The sequence below is a fragment of the Plectropomus leopardus genome, chromosome 1 (genome assembly GCF_026936395.1).
Source record: "Plectropomus leopardus strain MGB_pleo_1.0 chromosome 1, ASM2693639v1, whole genome shotgun sequence".
In the NCBI taxonomy this organism is placed as follows: domain Eukaryota; kingdom Metazoa; phylum Chordata; class Actinopteri; order Perciformes; family Serranidae; genus Plectropomus; species Plectropomus leopardus.
The window spans coordinates 28,506,212-28,524,372 of NC_142176.1; the positions used below are offsets into that span (position 1 = coordinate 28,506,212).

At 37.9% G+C, this 18,161-nt stretch overlaps 1 protein-coding gene across 3 annotated transcripts; it reads left to right on the plus strand.

Moving 5' to 3' along the window:
- The first annotated feature begins 1,098 nt into the window (after window positions 1-1,098).
- slc7a9 (solute carrier family 7 member 9) lies at window positions 1,099-17,181 on the plus strand. Of its 3 annotated transcripts, none has more exons than XM_088079383.1 (13): window positions 1,099-1,244; window positions 2,090-2,215; window positions 5,493-5,640; window positions 8,662-8,904; window positions 9,633-9,758; window positions 9,888-9,987; window positions 11,688-11,732; window positions 11,925-12,048; window positions 12,997-13,100; window positions 13,390-13,486; window positions 13,724-13,873; window positions 14,995-15,169; window positions 15,314-17,180. In XM_088079383.1, the coding sequence occupies exons 2-13, from the start codon at window positions 2,099-2,101 to the stop codon at window positions 15,373-15,375; spliced, it is 1,491 nt and encodes a 496-aa protein (XP_087935509.1). In that variant the 5' UTR covers window positions 1,099-1,244; window positions 2,090-2,098; the 3' UTR covers window positions 15,376-17,180. The 3 variants fall into 3 exon arrangements, with proteins under 3 accessions (XP_087935509.1, XP_042345088.1, XP_087935505.1); XM_042489154.2 differs by having other exon boundaries at window positions 1,100-1,244; window positions 2,093-2,215; window positions 15,314-17,181; XM_088079379.1 differs by lacking the exon at window positions 1,099-1,244 and having other exon boundaries at window positions 2,081-2,215; window positions 15,314-17,181.
- Window positions 17,182-18,161: the final 980 nt, after the last annotated feature.

Below are 18,161 nucleotides of genomic sequence, written 5' to 3' on the forward strand. Positions count from 1 at the left end.
AAATAAATACAGCCTATGATACGATTCTTGCTTTCTCACAGACTATTTTCTCTTTCTTTAGGGAAAAATTTCTCCCCCAGTTAGTTGATATGCGGTACTGAAAGGGCACAGGCTCAAATGCCTGAATTGTTGCTGTAAATGCACTTAGTCAGATCCTAAGCCCCAGCAAACGTGTCTGAAACTTGCATTCTGTTATTGGTCATATGCCAGTGTGTTAGCAGATTACCATGAGCAGGCAAGGCTGTCTGTCTGCAGCTACTGTTCAAACAGGCTCCATAAAAAACATGTCCTTTGTATTTCAACAAGTGCCTAAAGACCTGCAACCACCAGAGGAAGTCAGTGATACAAATCAGCGTTGGAACTTTGCTGTCATTTGACTATTCATACATGCTCTGTATTATTTTGTTATCTTTGAGATTAAGCGCATAAACAAAGAAAATAAATCCGAACAAAAAGTAGTAGTAAAAACAGAGTAGCCTTTTGTCCAGTCAGTCTTATAAAGCATTATAAAGCATGCCTCAAAGGCCATGCCGGAGAAAACATTCCACAGATCTGCATATTTTAGTGTACACCTTTCTTATTTTTGTCCGACTATAGACAACTTCTGCAACAAATGCTGGAGCTTGCAGACATGCACAAGCAGGGGAATGCTTTGGTCAATGAAGTTAGACCTTTTCACACAACTGATGCTAACGGGTTGACAAATTTACAATAAAATCTGATAATACACTGTTAAAAAGTCTGCTCAAATAAAAAGGAAAACCTAAAATACAAATTGTCTGCAAACAGCAAGATGGAGAGAAGAGAGAAGTAGAGGCAGAGTAGAAAGGGAATGCAACACACAAACACATACACAAATGTAGACGCACACACACATGCAAGGGTGTCGCATATCCTTATCAAAGAGGCATTGTAGAGCTCAGAAGGGACGAAGAGTTTCAGAGTTTTCTGTTGAAAACTGAAACTGGCCTGAAAGTGTCTACAGAGCAACTCTGCTTCCCTGTCTGTACCCACCTCCCTTTCCTCCCAGGGCTATCCAGGATGTCCAATCAGCACTGGGAACCTCCCACTGGAGGATTGAGCTCAGTCACTGGGAGCCCCAGGTTTTCATTAGCATCAAACACTTCTGCTCTCCTTCTTTTAACTTGGTCCGGTATCATTTGTGGTTTCATATCACTGTAGCTCTGTTTCAAACAGACAGGGTTCATGGAGCATCACTGAGGTGGTTTTCGTCAGAGTCATATGTAAGTGAAACATTTGTTAAACTATTTATTTAGCTATTTTTTGTCATGTATCAAGTGGTATGTTAACAAAGTCACTGTTGGTTTACTGACCCTGACATTTTTGTTAAATATATTAACATGACATAATCCTGTGTCTGTTAGGCATTAACAACAATTCAAAGTTAAATATTTTCATGGGGACTTAGTGTGTTTTTCCTATCTATCTGTCTATCTGTCTGTCTATCTATCTATCTATCTATCTAAATCAAAATTGAGATATCACTTGTACTGTACTTGGAGTGATTTGAATTAAAAGTCTCCACAAACAATGGTTTATGCAAGGTGCAAAATTTCTTGGAATGTATGGTGGTCCTCTTACAGCAAAGTGAAAATCCACCCTAAACCAGAGTAAAGAAGTTTAGCTGCTTTTCAGCAGACGAAGTCGCTTTCAAAGACTGTCAACCTTTTCCTATGCTGCTCCATTTATGGTAAACACTGTAAGATGCCACTTGGTTTGGCAAGATTTGTGGTTCAGAACCACAATGTCACAGTCATCATCTAGAAACCTAAAGAAACACTGTGCAAAGTCAAATTCAAAGTCGGATCACGGCCCTTTACAGTCATACAATCCGTAAAATCCCCGGATTAACAATGTAAATAGATTTATTTTGGGGTGGATTTTCACTGAGTTCTAATGCTTGTGTGAGCCTCATTGTTTAAATGAGAGGAAATTATATTGCTAGCAGCAGAGTAAACCCTATCACCGATTAACTCAACTATGTAGCACAAACTTGTAAAACATGTTGTAAAAGTTAATACAAATTGTGTAAAATTTGTGCACACATTTGTGCTTTCACATGCACCAGCAGACTGAAATGGATGAAAGCGGCATCGGGAAGAGGGAGGAGTTGCAGAACGGCTCCACCAGCCATAGCTTGGACTGTCAGACCAAAGACAACCAGCCTGTGAAGGCCACTGTGCTTCAAAAAGATGTGAGTGTGTTCCTGAGAACAAGTCTCATTAGATGTTCACACAGTAGGATCCCACCATCCGTACCTTTTAATAATAGCTAGGCTGGAATTGAGTACCAGGCGGTACCACAACAACCGTCTCGACATATTAACTCCACAATGATCTACTGAGTGGTGCTGTCCAGGCCCCTTAAGCTCCCTAAGCCCTAAGGTGAATTTAGGGGGAATGAAAGGATACATTTCAGTGGATAAATAAGGATTATTATGACTTTTTTTAAATGATTAATAATATTCATTATTTTACCTCACTTTACTAAGGTATTTGAGGTGACATATCTGGTTTTATGAGATGGCTAAAGTGAGTTCATCAAGATAAAATCCATGACATGTCAGCATTGCTTGTGCATCCATTACAGTTTAGAATAGGTCGGAATCACATGACAAGGGGTTTCCAATCATACGAGCAGCTCTGTAAGGCTGGATTAATGCAAGGTGGTGGAAAAATCATTCGTTTCGAAAGAACATGTTCATAAACAAAAGTTGAACAAAGTCAAATATTGTTGATTTGAATGGAATCAAACCAGCAGCTACTGCGGTGAGGATACAGCCTCTGTACATGGGGCGCCCGCTCTATTAAGCTTGAAAATGTATCTATATTGAACATGTTGCGGAGCCACTTCTAGCTCACCTGGTAGAGTGTGCACCCATGATAGGCTGAGACCTGTGCTATGACCCAGGTTCAATTCCAATCTGTGGCCCTTTGCTGCATGTCATCTCCTCCCTCTCTCTCCCTTTCCTGTTAATGTCCAGCTGCAATTAAAAAAGCAATAAAAGCCCCCCAGAATAATCTTCAAAACAGATCAATGTCGAACATGTTGCATGTCTTAATTGCATCAAATTTGACAATGCGCACCCTTGGGTCGCCAACAAATACACCCCCCAAGTGTCAAGTAGATCAGATGATCAAATTAGAGATATGAGAAGGACAGACAGACAGAGACTCCTTGTTTTTTAGTTAGATAAGTGACATGTTGGATTTGCTGGTAGGGCTTAATGTCACTGCTCAGGAGCAGTAGCTGATTTGTTAATTTTTAACAGAAATGTTTAACTTGTGGTATAATACAAAATAGCTAAACTTGTCACTCCTGTGTGTGTATCTCGCTTACTCGAGTCACAGTGCTCTCCAGAACGCACACATTTGATTGGCTGAGTAGCATCACATGAGATGATTTAATGCAAGCAATTGATCTGTGAGTTTCCTGGTTGCTAAACCAGTACTACAAATGCAGCACTTGTGGAAATAAAATCACTCTGTCAACATGAATTCTCAATAGTTTATTGATTATATATGTTAGTCAAGATAATACTTTCATGCATCCTTTATTTTGGCAAAAATACAGCCAATAGATGGCACTAGAGGCAACAGTGGAAGTTGTAACATTGTACTTACATTTGTAACCTGTTAGTGTGAATATGAGCATGAATGGTTGTCTGACTATGTGTCAGGCTTGTGATTGTCCGGTGACCTGTCCAGGGTGTAACCCTGCCTCTTGCAGAATGTGGCTGAGGTGGGCTCCAGCCCATTCCCCCACTCCGCAACCTCAAACATGCTGAGCGGTCATGGATAATGAATACTGTACAGATTGGTGAAAAATTATAGGAAAAACAAGAGAAGTCTTAGTATAGTGTTTGGCAATGAGATGCTGCTACAACAGTTTTAGTGCTCCTTACCAAGCCTGTTGAACTCCATTGTAGGGATGAACGCTATTTCTCCATAAAATATTCCCTCATTTATATATAAAACCATCAGAGACAATCACCGACATCACTCATAGATTTAAAATTGAAAGTTAATATCATTTGGGCTCATGGGGACGATGGTGGACAGCATTCTCTTACATGTTGGTCTAAAATCTTCTGAAGGTGTTACACTGAGTTGAGATCTGGTGATTTTAAATCATTTGCATCCTCACCAAACCATTCAGGAAGGCCTCATGCACGGAGGCATCTGCCCATACACATCAAATCGACTCACAGAAACATGTCCAATTTTAACATACCTTTTTGCTTTGGTTGGCCTTCACTAGATGGGTCACAATGGTGTTTACACATATCTGACTATGTGAGGAGATAAAGGCCATCTGGTAATTTAGATCCCAGAGAATGTGCTCTCCTCCTGGTATCAAAACTGTCAAATTCATAATATGATTTTAACGGTGCAAACAGCACCACCGCAAAATGTAGGATTTTGTTGTTTGTTTGTTTTTTTGGTGTGGCTGGCTGGCTCTGGAATTAAATGGACCAGGTGGTGTATTAAGGAAGCTCAGGAGGCAGAGGTCCATGTTAAAAAAAAAAAAAATAAAGGCAGTAATTTATTAATAAACCAGAAAAGAAAAGAAGAGCACTGTGGCAATCACAATGGCCCTGGTGAACAAAGAGTAAAACATACTTATTATATATAAACACAATACCTGGTTTATGAAAACCCAATTTTGAGTCATTTCAATGGGAACAATAGGGAGAAAACACTTAATTGGTAGCTTCAGTCTGTCTAACAGGACACAGGTGTCCTAATCAAGCTGAAGTCAGTGACTGCCATTGAGAATCAGGGCATGGGGAAGGTTATGGGGAGAACCCTTCACAATAGTGTGTATTGCAGACATTTGACTGTTCTCATTGGATATTTCCTTATTTCATGTTATTCGTGTTACTGTCAGTTTAACATATGCTGGGAAGACCAGATTTGTGTTTAAATAAACCATATAGTTATGGTAGGTGGACCCAAATACAGGACACTGACACTGAGGTCTGTGAAGGTAATATTTATTGTAGGCACAAAGGAGGGAGTGGAGCAAAGAGGCCTTCTGAGGCAGAGAGCAGAGGCGGATGGCAAACTAGTTGGCATGGGCAGGGAGAGGTTGCATGAGGACAGCTGGAAAACAGAAAGGCAGATGATCATGAGGCTCAGGGGGAAAACACAGTTAATGTCTGGTTATAAAACAATACCAATAAAGTTCACAGAATTACCTGGAGACCTGAAAAAATCTAACTACCACAATAAGCTGAGGCAATGACCTGGCAAAGAGTGGGTAAGTGTGAGCTGTTTACAGGTGTTCAGCTAGATTGGGCACTGACTGATTGCAGAAAAGGGAAGAAACTCTCTCCCTTTCTCACACATGCACGCTCACACAACTCCTTCCAACAATTCCCAGACAAATTTAATTATAACATTCAAGAAAGTTCAGCTATGAGAATTGAAGTAGTATCTTTACCACTGTTTTTTCACATGTGTGTTCAGGTTGGCCTGTTTAGTGGCATCTGTCTGATTGTTGGGACGATGATTGGCTCGGGCATCTTCATCTCTCCTAAATCTGTCCTGCTGTACTCTGGAGCTGTGGGACCCTGCCTCCTCATCTGGGCTGCCTGTGGCGTGTTATCCACGTTAGGTGAGACAGCGTCCAAGCCAGTACATCACTTTAATTGAGATTCACAAAGCATTTTATGTTATACAATACACAGCAAGCACACTATAACATGGACACAAAAATAATGACAGGACTTGTGATACAATACACATTCTTTTATTTTTTCATCTTCGAGGTCAGTGGCGTAACATTGTTTTTGTCATATTTTTCTCCACTGCCTGGCATCTTCTTATGGGGTAATGTACTTGATTCTAAAGAGAAAACATATTTTTAAGTAAAACTTGCCTCTAAATGCAACACAAACTTAATTAAAGGTTTCCTATTATGTAAATTTTTAGTTTAATACTTGTATTTTAGGATTCCACTAGAACATGTTTACATGCTTTCATGTTTCATAGACTCATTGCCTAAATATACCTATAATAACTCTCTGTCTAAAACACTCCGTTTTAGTGGCTATCTCTTTTCGCCCCGCTTCTGAAAAAGCCCAGTCTGCTCTGATTGGTCAGTGTGTGCAGGACTCCCTCATCTGCACTATAGTTTAAGCACTGTCATTGAAAGGAGAATGACCCTAACACCACTTTGTATCATTATAGACTGTTTTACTGGAATTGCATCATGAGGCAACAGCTTGGGTTCATATTTAATTCTTGTCAGCCGATGTCATTCACATAAGCGAAACTGCAGGAAATACAAAGGGACCCACAGAGTGCCCCAGGGATGATGTTTTTTCTGAAGGCCGAAGTTAGCTTTGCCTTGATTCCCTCATCAAAATCATAGGTTTTTTTCATTGGATTTTGGATTATGGTAAAATTGAAGCTCTGGGGCAAACAAATATTTATGATACTTACGCGTTCAGGCAAATAATCTTAATGAACACCACTTATAGGATTTTTAAGGCCTACATGCATTTGCCAGAAACAAACAGCTACAAACAGGCTATAAACAAACTATACTATGGTCACATGATTAACATTGCCACTACCACAAGGCTGCAAAGCCATGTTAGTGGGATGACGTTCTTTGGAATCCTTTAGCCATATGTTAGCAACTGCCTTTTTAAAGAGTTGGTAACTACCTTTTTAAAAATTTACAATTGGGATATTTACTGATGTTTTTTATGTTGTTAAACAAAACATTGAAGTAACAAACAAGTCTCTTAACCTTGTGTGAAACCACTAACCTTTTTTTAAGTCATCTAACCAAAACCCGTACAAATAACAAATTTAAATTTTAGATGAAGGAGCCAGAGGTGCTGAAATGCTAACTGATTTTCAGGTTTTAGGACACATATTCCTGGAATACTCTATTTAGAATGTTTTTAAAGTGAAACAGTTTATACAGTAAAGTTTTGACATCACAACTTTATGGAATTCCTAACGGCTTGTATTAAAACAAAGTTTCTGCATACAGACTGTGTGAATTGCTCTATGGATTGAGTGTTTCAAACTCTCACAGCATTCATCTAACAGCTGTTTTCCATTTAAAAAGACATGAAAATCTGACTATTTATCACATGGGACCTTTAATACTCATGTATATGTATGGCCATGTTATCAAAGGGAGAACATCAACTTGCTCACATTTTCAGTTAATGTTTGCTTGCAGCATGTTTTATGCCATTTCTCTCTGTCTTTGTAAACACACTGTAAGCCATCCATAGCACTTTGACTGGAGGGCCACAATGGGCAGAATGATGTCACTGAAAGGACACGCAGAGAAACTGACACAATAAACTGTCAACAACAAAATGAATTGCTTGGTGAGGAAAGTGTGATTGCTTCTGCAATCCAATAACTGTTACTGAGTCAGTGTCAAAGCTGTCACGCTGTTGTTTTGGTAATGGAAAAATGCCCAGACTTCCCCATAGTAAAGCTGCTCTTTTGGGGCATTGTAAAAAATGCTCAGAATATGGATGCACAAGACTTTGTCCTTTACATTTTAGGTGGTAAATGTTAATGTTTATCTGTAATATAAGGGTTGGTTTACAAGTTTAACCAACAAAAGTGTAGACATAGCTGAAAACACACTGAAAATACTGTATCTGTGTAATACAATTATATGAGCTGCAAATCTATGTCTTTAAATTACTTTATCATAACCTTAAAGAATATGGTGAATTATATTGTGTTTACTTGTCATAAATGTTTAACCTTGTAATGCTTACTTGACCACTCCTCCTTAGACTGCAGTAAAATCCCTGGGAAACTACTGGATCTGCTATCATCTGCAAAACTGACCCATTTACAGTGTTTTGTTTTTACTGTCTATGAGCACATTTACTTTATTTGCTTCCTTATAAAAAAACAAAGTGGAAAATGTGCGGTATAATGCTCCATACAAATTATTACCATTAGTGTCATGATAATTTTGCTATTCCACTTTGACAAAAGTGAAATGTAACTAAAGTCTCCCACAGTGTTATTACAATTTATTAATCCAAAGAGCAAAACAAAAGTTGGTTCAAATAGTGCACAACCAGGAGAAGGAGTGCATCTCCTTTACAGCTTGGAGTGGTACTATCCTTTGCTTTGTTTGGTTGACCTCCCTTTAGCCAAGGTGGTTGACCTTGACATTTCAAATCATTGCTAATTAACAAAATTCTTCACTGTTTAAAAGATAATAATGATAATAATATTTGTATGATGTTTATAGACAATGTTACCTTAACTTTAAGAAGAACATTCTGGGAACTAAAAGAAAACTTGCTGCTGAAAACATTACTAAAACACTGCATTTTATATAACAATGCAGTTTCTAATAAATATATTTAATCCTGACTATGTGTAATAAAGATATTCAAATGTGTAATTGTATAATTTCTATTACAGTGCCCAATAGCCTTATAGTGTACTGTATATCACTGGGGTTGCATTGTCTATGGGGCAAAGTTATAAACACAGATTTAAGATGAATAAAAAAAAAAAGACATTCTGAACTTTTCTTGAACTTTCTACTAGAAGTCCCCTACATGATTTTATTTTACATGTCCTCTTCTCTCTGCCTCTGTGTTTGTGTGTATTTGTATGTGTGGCCACATAGGAGCATTGTGCTATGCTGAGCTTGGCACCATGATCACCAAATCGGGGGCAGAGTATGCATATTTAACAGAGGCTTTTGGCTCCATTGTATCCTACCTTTACTCTTGGACCACTATCATGGTGCTGAAGCCCTCCTCTTTCGCCATCATCACGTTGAGCTTTGCAGAATATGCCTCTACACCATTTTACCCTGGCTGTAAGCCTCCTGTTATTGTTACCAAGTGTCTGTCTGCAGCAGCTATACGTAAGTTTTACTTTAATCCTTGTGACTTAATGGTTAAAAGCAATATATTGCACTTAGCTTATTGATATTTAAATCTGCTGTAATGAATGTTTTTTTTATAGTAATCAAATCAAATTACTTTGTTAAAAGTAAAATGTTGCAGTGCTAAACCACAAGAGAATTACATCCTATGCATTTCCATCACATTTTGGCAAGTTTCAGGCAATTGTTTTGGTTTTATGGCCTGTAACTTAAGGAAATACTCCACCTACACAATGAACATTTTTATATCAGTTACCTACCCCATGCTATGTTAAATGTGTGAAAAAACAAAAGTTTTTGTTGCATGCCTCCACAGTGGAAGAAGAATCCAAAAACTGAGAAAATTCTTGATGAATTGAAGTCATAGGGGGCTGAGTTTAACAACAGCAAAACTTTATTAAAACATCCCTAAATAAACTCACAAAACTCATGCAGTATAATCCAAACTTTTTTTGTCCAATCGTATGCTCAGTACTTTTCAAACACATGCATTATGCTGAAACCCATACTATTAACACATTTATAAATGAAAAACAAATATGAATCATTATGAAATTGTTCACATCTATGTAAAAGGGAAAATAACATGACTTTTGAGTTGATAGAAGTTTGGAAAGAATGACATCTTTAAAGAAACACAATTAATTTAAAAAAATCTCAGTGAGAATGTTGAACTGTATATTCTTATATTTCTTGTGTCTTTTCAGTGTTGATCAGCATCATCAACTGTTTGAGCGTCAAACTGGCGAGCTACGTGCAGAACTTCTTTACTGCAGCCAAACTTTTCATCATTCTTGTCATAGTGGTAGCCGGCATGATTATGTTGGCACAAGGTGGGCCTGCTTGCACTCTCAGTGTCTTTACTGTAAAACTCCTTTTTCTTTTTTTTTTTTTTTTTTTTTTTGATGAAACATTTCATAATAGCAATTAATATTCATATATTGTTTTGTATTTTTGCCCAGGAAACACAGAGACTTTGTCAAATGCTTTTGATGGTGCATCAACGTCTGTTGGAGCAATTGGACTTGCATTTTATAATGGGCTTTGGGCTTATGATGGATGGTAACAGTTATATGTCACTTCACTCTTCCCTGTAACAGGATGTGCTGACCAAGCTCCTCTCTAAAGCAGTGCATTGAAGTGTACATACTTTCTCAGCCTTTTCCTGTGACACTGATGTATACAAGGAGCACTGTGACCACACTCAGCCTTTTTAGCTACTCTTGAGCCTCTTGCCCTTTCTTCAAATGTAAGGATTAAGCCCCAGGGCAACCTAATCATGATTTCCAGAGTAGGCCATGTTCTACATAGTGCAGTGACAGAAGTTAACCAAGTTAGGGATTGTCATAGGAAAATATGATCAACAGGTATATGTATGCTATATTCAAAAGGCAAGGAGATACGCCAAGACTAAAAATATGCAACGTATTCTCATAGAACAGGTTGTATGATATCCTATGCAAATGCGTAATCAATGTACGATTCCAGGTTAGGTTTCGGCAATAATAGTTACTATCATTAGGCTTGGGATAAGAAATATGACTGGATTCCTTTAGGTTAAGGGAAGTAGAGTCACAGTGGTTGGGTTTAGGAAAAATAATATGTTGAGGTCGTACCTTAAAATGACTTAAATATCAACCAAAGTTCACACGCTTCAAAACACAGGTCTCCATGGGAATGTCCTGGGTAAAAGTTTAGCATTTTGTGACTTATCTACCACACCAGCCTGCCTGGTTACTATCTTACTGCTTGGGACTGGTTTGTTGTTTACTTCCATCAGTGAATTGGACACATAAATGCAACCTTTTAAAATATGTGTAATATGCACACGTTTTGGTGCATTCATTTTTCATAGGAGAATGTACAAACCGTTTGTGAGAATAGCCTGCAATATCACAGGTAGCTTACTGTTCCTCCATTCTTTCAGTCAGTCAGTCTATCCCCACCTTCCACCGGCCCTCCTGATAAAATTAATTGGAGGCAGACAGTACTGCTTTTAAGAGGCTGTAGCATGCTCCTTTTTTACGCCAGGCAAAACTTGGTGGTATCTTTGTGAAACTAGACAAAATAAGGCATCCATTGGTACAACCCTGTCTGCACAGCTTGTTGGTGAGGGGACTAAAAATACTCCAGATTTCTGGTAAATGTTGGGTTAAGTCTGTAATTTTGTGTTAGATCCTCCTCTCCATGACTGGGTCCCTTTCCTGTGCTTGTGTCTGCACTGTTTGGTTTCCTGTGCTGTTCCGAGAGATCTTAGTTAGCCTCCATCCATCTCCTCCTGACACTGGAGTGTGTGGCAGAGCATTGTTACATGGCCGAGGTTTCTGTCTTTATTATGTTTAAGGTCAATATGGATCTGTCTCTATTCTAGTCACATTTTCTTAGGGCACCTGGAGAGGTTTCATTTTTATGTCATGCTGAGATCACTGCAGGGGTGTGAGAATCAGACTATAACCCTGAGTACCAATAAAGGCCAATTAGATAGTGATTCTTGTGTGGAAAAACTACATAGAATAAAAATATTATGTCACGGAAACTGAAGGGCTTACAGTGATTCCCTACTACAAGGAAAATAGGCCTGTCTGAGTGGCTATGCAAGTCCATGCAAATTTCAGTGTGCTGCTTTTCAGAGGAGAGTGATCAAGCTTTAGATTACTTTGAGGACAAATGCTTGTGATAAATGGACTGTAGCAGTTGTTGTATTTCGTACTTTATGGCCAAATGCTAATTTCAGAAATGACACATATTCCTTGTTCTTTTAGGAATCAACTGAATTTCATCACAGAAGAGCTGAAAGACCCATTCAGGTGAGACAAACTAAAACATATCTTTCAGTTTTAAAAGGTCCTTATACTACTCAGTAGTTTTCAAGATGTACATATACAACTGAAGTCTGAATTTTTTTGCAATTATGTAATGGTCATTATCCAAAGTCAAAGTGTGACAAAGTTGGCTGCACATCCTTTTGAGTAAATAGTTTTTCTGTCAATTCATTTCAGGAACTTGCCTCTGGCCATTCTCATTGGGATTCCTTTGGTATCTGTGTGCTATGTGTTGGTCAACGTCTCTTACTTCACTGTTTTAACAACCACTGAACTGTTGCTGTCTCCCGCCGTTGCCGTGGTAAGAAGCATGGAATGTTGCCTTGGTTAAAGAGAAGTAAAGAAAGTACCAATCATTTTATGGGGGCAAGGCTATAACATACAACGTAAAGAAAATGCCTGCATACTTATTCAAGATATCAATGTTTGAGAAGTGGAAACCACACCTCTATTTTTGTATTATGTATAAATATAGTTCAGTCAGGACAACTTCAGCCAAAAACAGCTTTATTTCTATTTGCAGTATGACATTTGGTGGTTCTGTTGTGGAACCCCTCTGCCCTTCCACATGCTGGGTCTGGAAAGCCTATGGCAAAAAGAGCGCACCACTCTGCCCTTTCACACGCATGCATGGAAAGCCAGGAGGGAGAGCAATGTCAAAGACCTCCAGTACAGAACAGAGCAAGCAACAGTGACAATCAGAAATTTAATTGAAAAGTCAGACACAGCATGAAAGGAGGAGCTGGGGTGGAGGTGGGTTGCAAAGTGGCTCGCAGAGAAAGCAGCAATGGCAGGAAGGCTAAAACTCATTAAATAGGGTGCACAGAATGAAATGTGCCAAATGGTTGCATAGAAGGGTATAATGTGGTCCATCAGCTGTTTGGGCTGCTTGAGATCAGTTGATGTAGCTGGAATGTGAGCTGAGCTCATCACAGTGGCCTGCCTGAACGTTATGCTCAATGTCTGCTTTTCACTTTGCAAACATTTTGACCAGATAAAGATCCAAGTAAGATTGACACATTGTCTGTGATAAACTTTTGTGGCACAGAGTAAGTGTGCTGACTTTTTTTCCTATAGAGAAGTTGGAGCCATTAAGTTCTTAAAGTAGTTCAATGACTTTACAGTAATTTACAGTAATGTACACTCTTTTTTTATATTGCAGAATTTTAGATTAAACCTCAGAGAAAGCTCAGTGTTAATTTACTCCGCTCCCTTGTCTTTTCTGAAGGATTTGTTTATGCCTCTTTAGACTTTTGGAGAAAGAGTCTTTTACTCCATGTCTTGGATCGTTCCTCTCTTTGTTGTCTTCTCTACATTTGGTTCTGCCAATGGAAGCTGCTTCACTGCTGGCAGGTATAAACAAAAACAGCTGTCACATTATTTATGAATTACAGAAGCTTAAGAATATATTTTCTGTCTGTCTGTATAAAACTGTGTGGTGTGCATATTTGTATGTACAAGAAAGAAAGCACAAGTAAACAGAGTTTGAAAGTGAATGTGAGAATGCTGATATGCTTTAGAGGTGGGAAGACTTTGACAGACAAGAGGAAAGAGATAGAAATAGAAAAAAAACTCGAGAGAGTACAGTACAACAAGAATACTCAATAACACAAAACATATTTCTATCTTCCTCTTCTCACAGACTGGCTTATGTGGCTGGTAGACAGGGTCACATGGTGAAAGTGTTGTCCTATATAAGCCTGAAGCGCTACACTCCAGCCCCTGCCCTAATATTCAATGTGAGTCCTTCATATTTACCAATGTCCCTTGAATACTTTTTAAACTGGTTTGACCATCTGACTTTTTAATGTTTAATCATCTGGATAGCCATTCACTATGCTCCCTTTAAAAAACCTCCTTGTGTAATTTTAACAGTATATATTTACTACTGTCTTATCAGATAAATAATCTATTCACTGTGCTGTTTCTTGTCAAGTAAACAAGATATTTCTCTCTTCGGCTTCTTTCTGTTTTAGGGTATTTTGGCTATTTTCTACATTATTCCATCAGACATCAACACCCTCATTAACTACTTCAGCTTTGCTCAGTGGGGGTTTTATGGTCTGGCAGCGCTGGCTCTCATAGTTATGCGTTTCACCAGGAAGGAGCTCCATAGACCTGTAAAGGTGAGGCTTGTTGACCAAGGAGTTCTCAGTTGTCCTTTTAGAGTCAGCTCTTCGTTGTGGTGTTTTGTCCAGCCGAAAAAGCAAAAATGCATATTTTTCCTCTTACCTGTAGTGTTAATTTTCAATTTGGAGTTTTGTAGACGTCGACTGTAAAGATGTCTGCCATCTCTAAACTATAAAGTGACAAGATGACACTTGCCTTGTGATGCTCAAAGCACCCAAAATATACTTTTAAAAACTCAACAGTAATGTCTCTTTTTTTAGAAATTGTGACCCAGTAATTCAAGATATTCCACAGACCTTGTTTTGAGCAGTTTCACACAGAAACTATTTTCTTTCTACCAAACTACACCTGTCAGCCATATCACCATGCAGAAGGAAGCATGCATCTACTCATGGACGAGAGACCCGTGCTCTCGACAGCACGAGATGCAAACTTTAATGGCGTTCTTGGCTGAGCTGTAATTTTAGATAGCTCAGTGGTGCCAACTAACAGTAGATGCATGGTTCCTTCTGCGTGGTGATACACTTGGCAGGTGTTTGGTAGAGAGAAAATAGTTCCTACATGAAACTGCTAACAACAAGATCTGTGGATTATCTTGAGTATCCAGGTCATGATTTCTGGAAAGAGACATCACTGCTGAGTTTGACAAATGTATTTTTGTGGGACCACAGGCCAAGTGCCATCTACATCCATTATTTTCAAGAAAAGGCAGACATCTCTATGACAGCTATTTCCAAAACTCTGCAGTTCACACCAAAACAATGTTGTTTGATGAATATGATATGGGACGAAAAAAATATATTTTCTTACTCTTGGTTAAACTGAAAAAAGAAAACCCAATATAGGCTGAAATTCTTCTTATTCTTAAAAAGAAAACCCAATATAGGCTGACATTTTGAAGGTTAAACTAAACATTTGCATTAGCTTTTTTTGCCTTAAACAGTAGATCATATTTTATTATATTATTATATTTTTCTATTTTGTTTGCAAAATAAACCTCCATATAACATACCCCTGCGACAGTAACAACTGCACATTTTTTAAAGATTTTAATCTTGTGATGACATAGCAGAAGTACAAGTAAATACTAAACAGTGGACTCTACAATTACTCAAAGGTGCCGATTTTTGTAGCAGTGCTAATGGTCCTGGTGTCCTGCTACTTGGTCCTGGCTCCCATCATTGATAAGCCAGAACTGGAGTACCTCTACTGTACTATCTTCATCTTCAGTGGACTTCTCTTCTACTACCCGTTTGTCCACCGAAAGGTCAACTGGGGACGCAAACTCATGAGTAAGTTGAAATATTTCTGTTACTTCTTGAACATCAGTATAGAAAAAAATATGAAGAAATGTCCTCAAAAGGAGGAAATAAATGAAACACATTGTCAAGTTGAGTTGACATCTTTGAGACGTCATGACTTCCATTCCCCCGTAGGGCCCATCACTAAGCACTTACAGCTGCTGATGGAGGTAGTTCCTCCTGAGAAAACTGAATGAGAAAGGACTCTGACAACCAGGTCAACCCCTGCTGCTTGTCGTGAAACATGTCCATGCTGGTTTTGGAAAGAGTGGGCCTCACAATTTTGAGCCAAGAGTGGATCAGAGCCAAAAATCAGAGCTGTTGAATGTTGATGCACTGCGTTCATTGAGATGTTTATTTTTTATGCTTCTGTTCTATGTTCTATGCTTCTGATTCATGATTAATTGAGTTCATAAAGTCATTAAAAACTATTAAAATGTAAGAAAAAAGAGGATAAAAGAGTAAGAAAAAAAGATGAGGTATTGATAATTAGGTTTGGGCAGAATAGGTTAAATGTAAAGGTCACATGACCAGAGTTTAGTTAAAAACATAACTGCTGCATTATGGGTATGAACCAATATGGATGCAGAAGATGTATATAAGGTCCCCAAATTACCATGAGGTTCAAAAGGATTTTCTTTTATTTGTTTCATACTTGTATCTGTTGTTTGTTGATGCGCCTTAACATGGACAGTATGATAGATTTTCTGTTTATCAATGGATGATTTATGGAGAGATGTATAGTTGAAACTTTGTATTTTGGTTTCTTGTAGTTTTCCTAGTGTCTGCTGACAAAGAGAGACAGAGAGAGAGAGAAAAGATAAACTTCAAAAGACACCTGTATGATGTGTGGATATTATTTTATTGTAGTGGTGTCACTACAAAATAAAAACATTAGGCATTTGGGTTCAGGGACTATAAAAGAGGATTCCAGAGAGTCTTCTATATGTATAACTCTAATTTGAGAATTCACTTAAACATATATTTAATTATTTGAAATAGAGGCCAGAATGAAATTGAGGGATGTGTTCACACAATGTCTCTCTCCACATGAAGAAATAAATCACTAACATAAACCATGCTGTTTCTTCATATAGTTACTGTACAATGAAGTTTTTACTAGGCCAAAGATCACTTGAGCTGTGGGAGGAAGTAGATATGCATTAATCTGGACTTGAGCAAAAGGAAGAGGAATACATGTTAAATGTATTGCAGAGACAACATGACGGCTCAGCAGATCATTCAGCAAGATGTGGAAACATGTTTGTTTATTTGGATCCTGAGATTGTAAACTGAAAGATGAGTTTCTTGAATGGTGATTGCGTATTGTTTATTAATGCTCTCACTCTTATCGTTCCTACTGCAATATACTGGAGCAGTGCTGCATTGTGTTTATTGTTGGTTATTAAATGCATCAGTCTTGCTGAGCATAAAGTGGGCATGGGAAATAAACAATTTGGGTTTCCAGTGAATATTCCTTCTGTGTCTTCCTCACCTAGCTGCATCTTTAGCTCAGTATCTTTTGTGAAACTGCTTGTATTATGTCTAATGTAGGTTAAGAACAAACTCAGAAATAATAGAGTGAAATGTGGCTAGTTATGTGTGATGATGAACTTCAACAAATTCCTATTTACCAGCAAAGTAGCAAGGGCATACATATAAACAGTGCAGAGAGTACAGTTGCACTAGGGCTGTGGGGTGAAAGGGGCCCGTGTATCAAGCAGAGAATGGCAATGTTTCAGATTGTCATCTTGTATCAATGTTGCATTCAAAGAACAAATGTTACTATTTCACTATTTTAAGTTTCTCATCATGACTGAACCTGTTATCTCCATTGGATCTGTTTAAAAAACACAGCGGTTTTTTTGGGGTTTTTTTTCCAATTCCTGAAAAATAGCCGTTTTGGAGATAGGAGGTTTGTGCCCGACAGGAGTGATTTAACAACATTTTATGCTTATTCTATGTAAACTATTAAAATATAAATACACCATAAAACTATTGAAGTACATAAATACTTTCTTGTTTTCCTTCTTTATTTTTTTTTATTATGTAATGATAATTGCTCTGTAATATGTATACCCATCGTCAAGTCTCTATTTGATCATTTGACAAGACTATATGACATACAGTAGCTAGTTTAGGCCTGTTTTTTTTTTTAAAGGATGAAACCACAATAATGCATACTAATAGGATGACAAGCTATAGTGGCAGGTGTGTTTAACCATCTATACCATTCAGGGTGGTGAATCAGTGACAATCAACAATCCAAAAAAATACATAGAAAATACATAGAATAAAGTACATGGAGAAAGAAAGCAGTGATGCAGAGGCCACATTGAAAAAATATCAGCCACAAAGGATATTTCAATTGATACAAATATTTGATCAAAACTCTTTATATCAAAATTCATCATCAGTCTACATCACCTGCATTCAAAATTGTAGGCCAGTAGAAAATGAAGAGCAGAGCAGAAACAATCTCAAAAACATGCACACAAAAGACACCAAAAAATGATTTTAATAAATAAATAAATAAAAAGATAAAGAAGACCAAATTCCTACAAAAAACAAAGGAGAAAAACTCACAAAAAGTGAAGAAAAAAACCTGTTATATAAACAAACAACCTATTAAATAATAAACAATTTTCATATATACGGATATGTGTGAATGTCTAGAAAAACATAAACAAAAAAAAAAGAGTCCTCACGATATAACCACCATTATCTATTTTAGAGAAAATGTTTGATACTCTCAGCTGTATTTGATTTGAACTGTACCAAGGCTGGCCACCAGATGTCAATATAGCACTGTTAAACAGACCTGCAAAGGCACATGTGCGATTCTGGTTCTCATTTAAGTGTAATCATTGTCAGAATATGCAGTGACAGTCTTACTTTGGAGGGCAGAATGAGGAAGCATAAGTCAAGGTAATATGTCTCTGGCCAAGTGCACAATGAAGTTCTACACTGTATGTTCATACAG

What these genes read in the sequence shown, in the direction of transcription:
- slc7a9 (XM_088079379.1), top strand. Translation starts at nt 2,081, where the DNA reads ATGCACCAGCAGACTGAAATGGATGAAAGCGGCATCGGGAAGAGGGAG. An exon ending in CCACTGTGCTTCAAAAAGAT is followed by an intron (nt 2,216 to 5,492) that starts GTGAGTGTGTTC and finishes ATGTGTGTTCAG; the next exon opens with GTTGGCCTGTTTAGTGGCAT. An exon ending in AGCTGCTTCACTGCTGGCAG is followed by an intron (nt 13,101 to 13,389) that starts GTATAAACAAAA and finishes CTCTTCTCACAG; the next exon opens with ACTGGCTTATGTGGCTGGTA.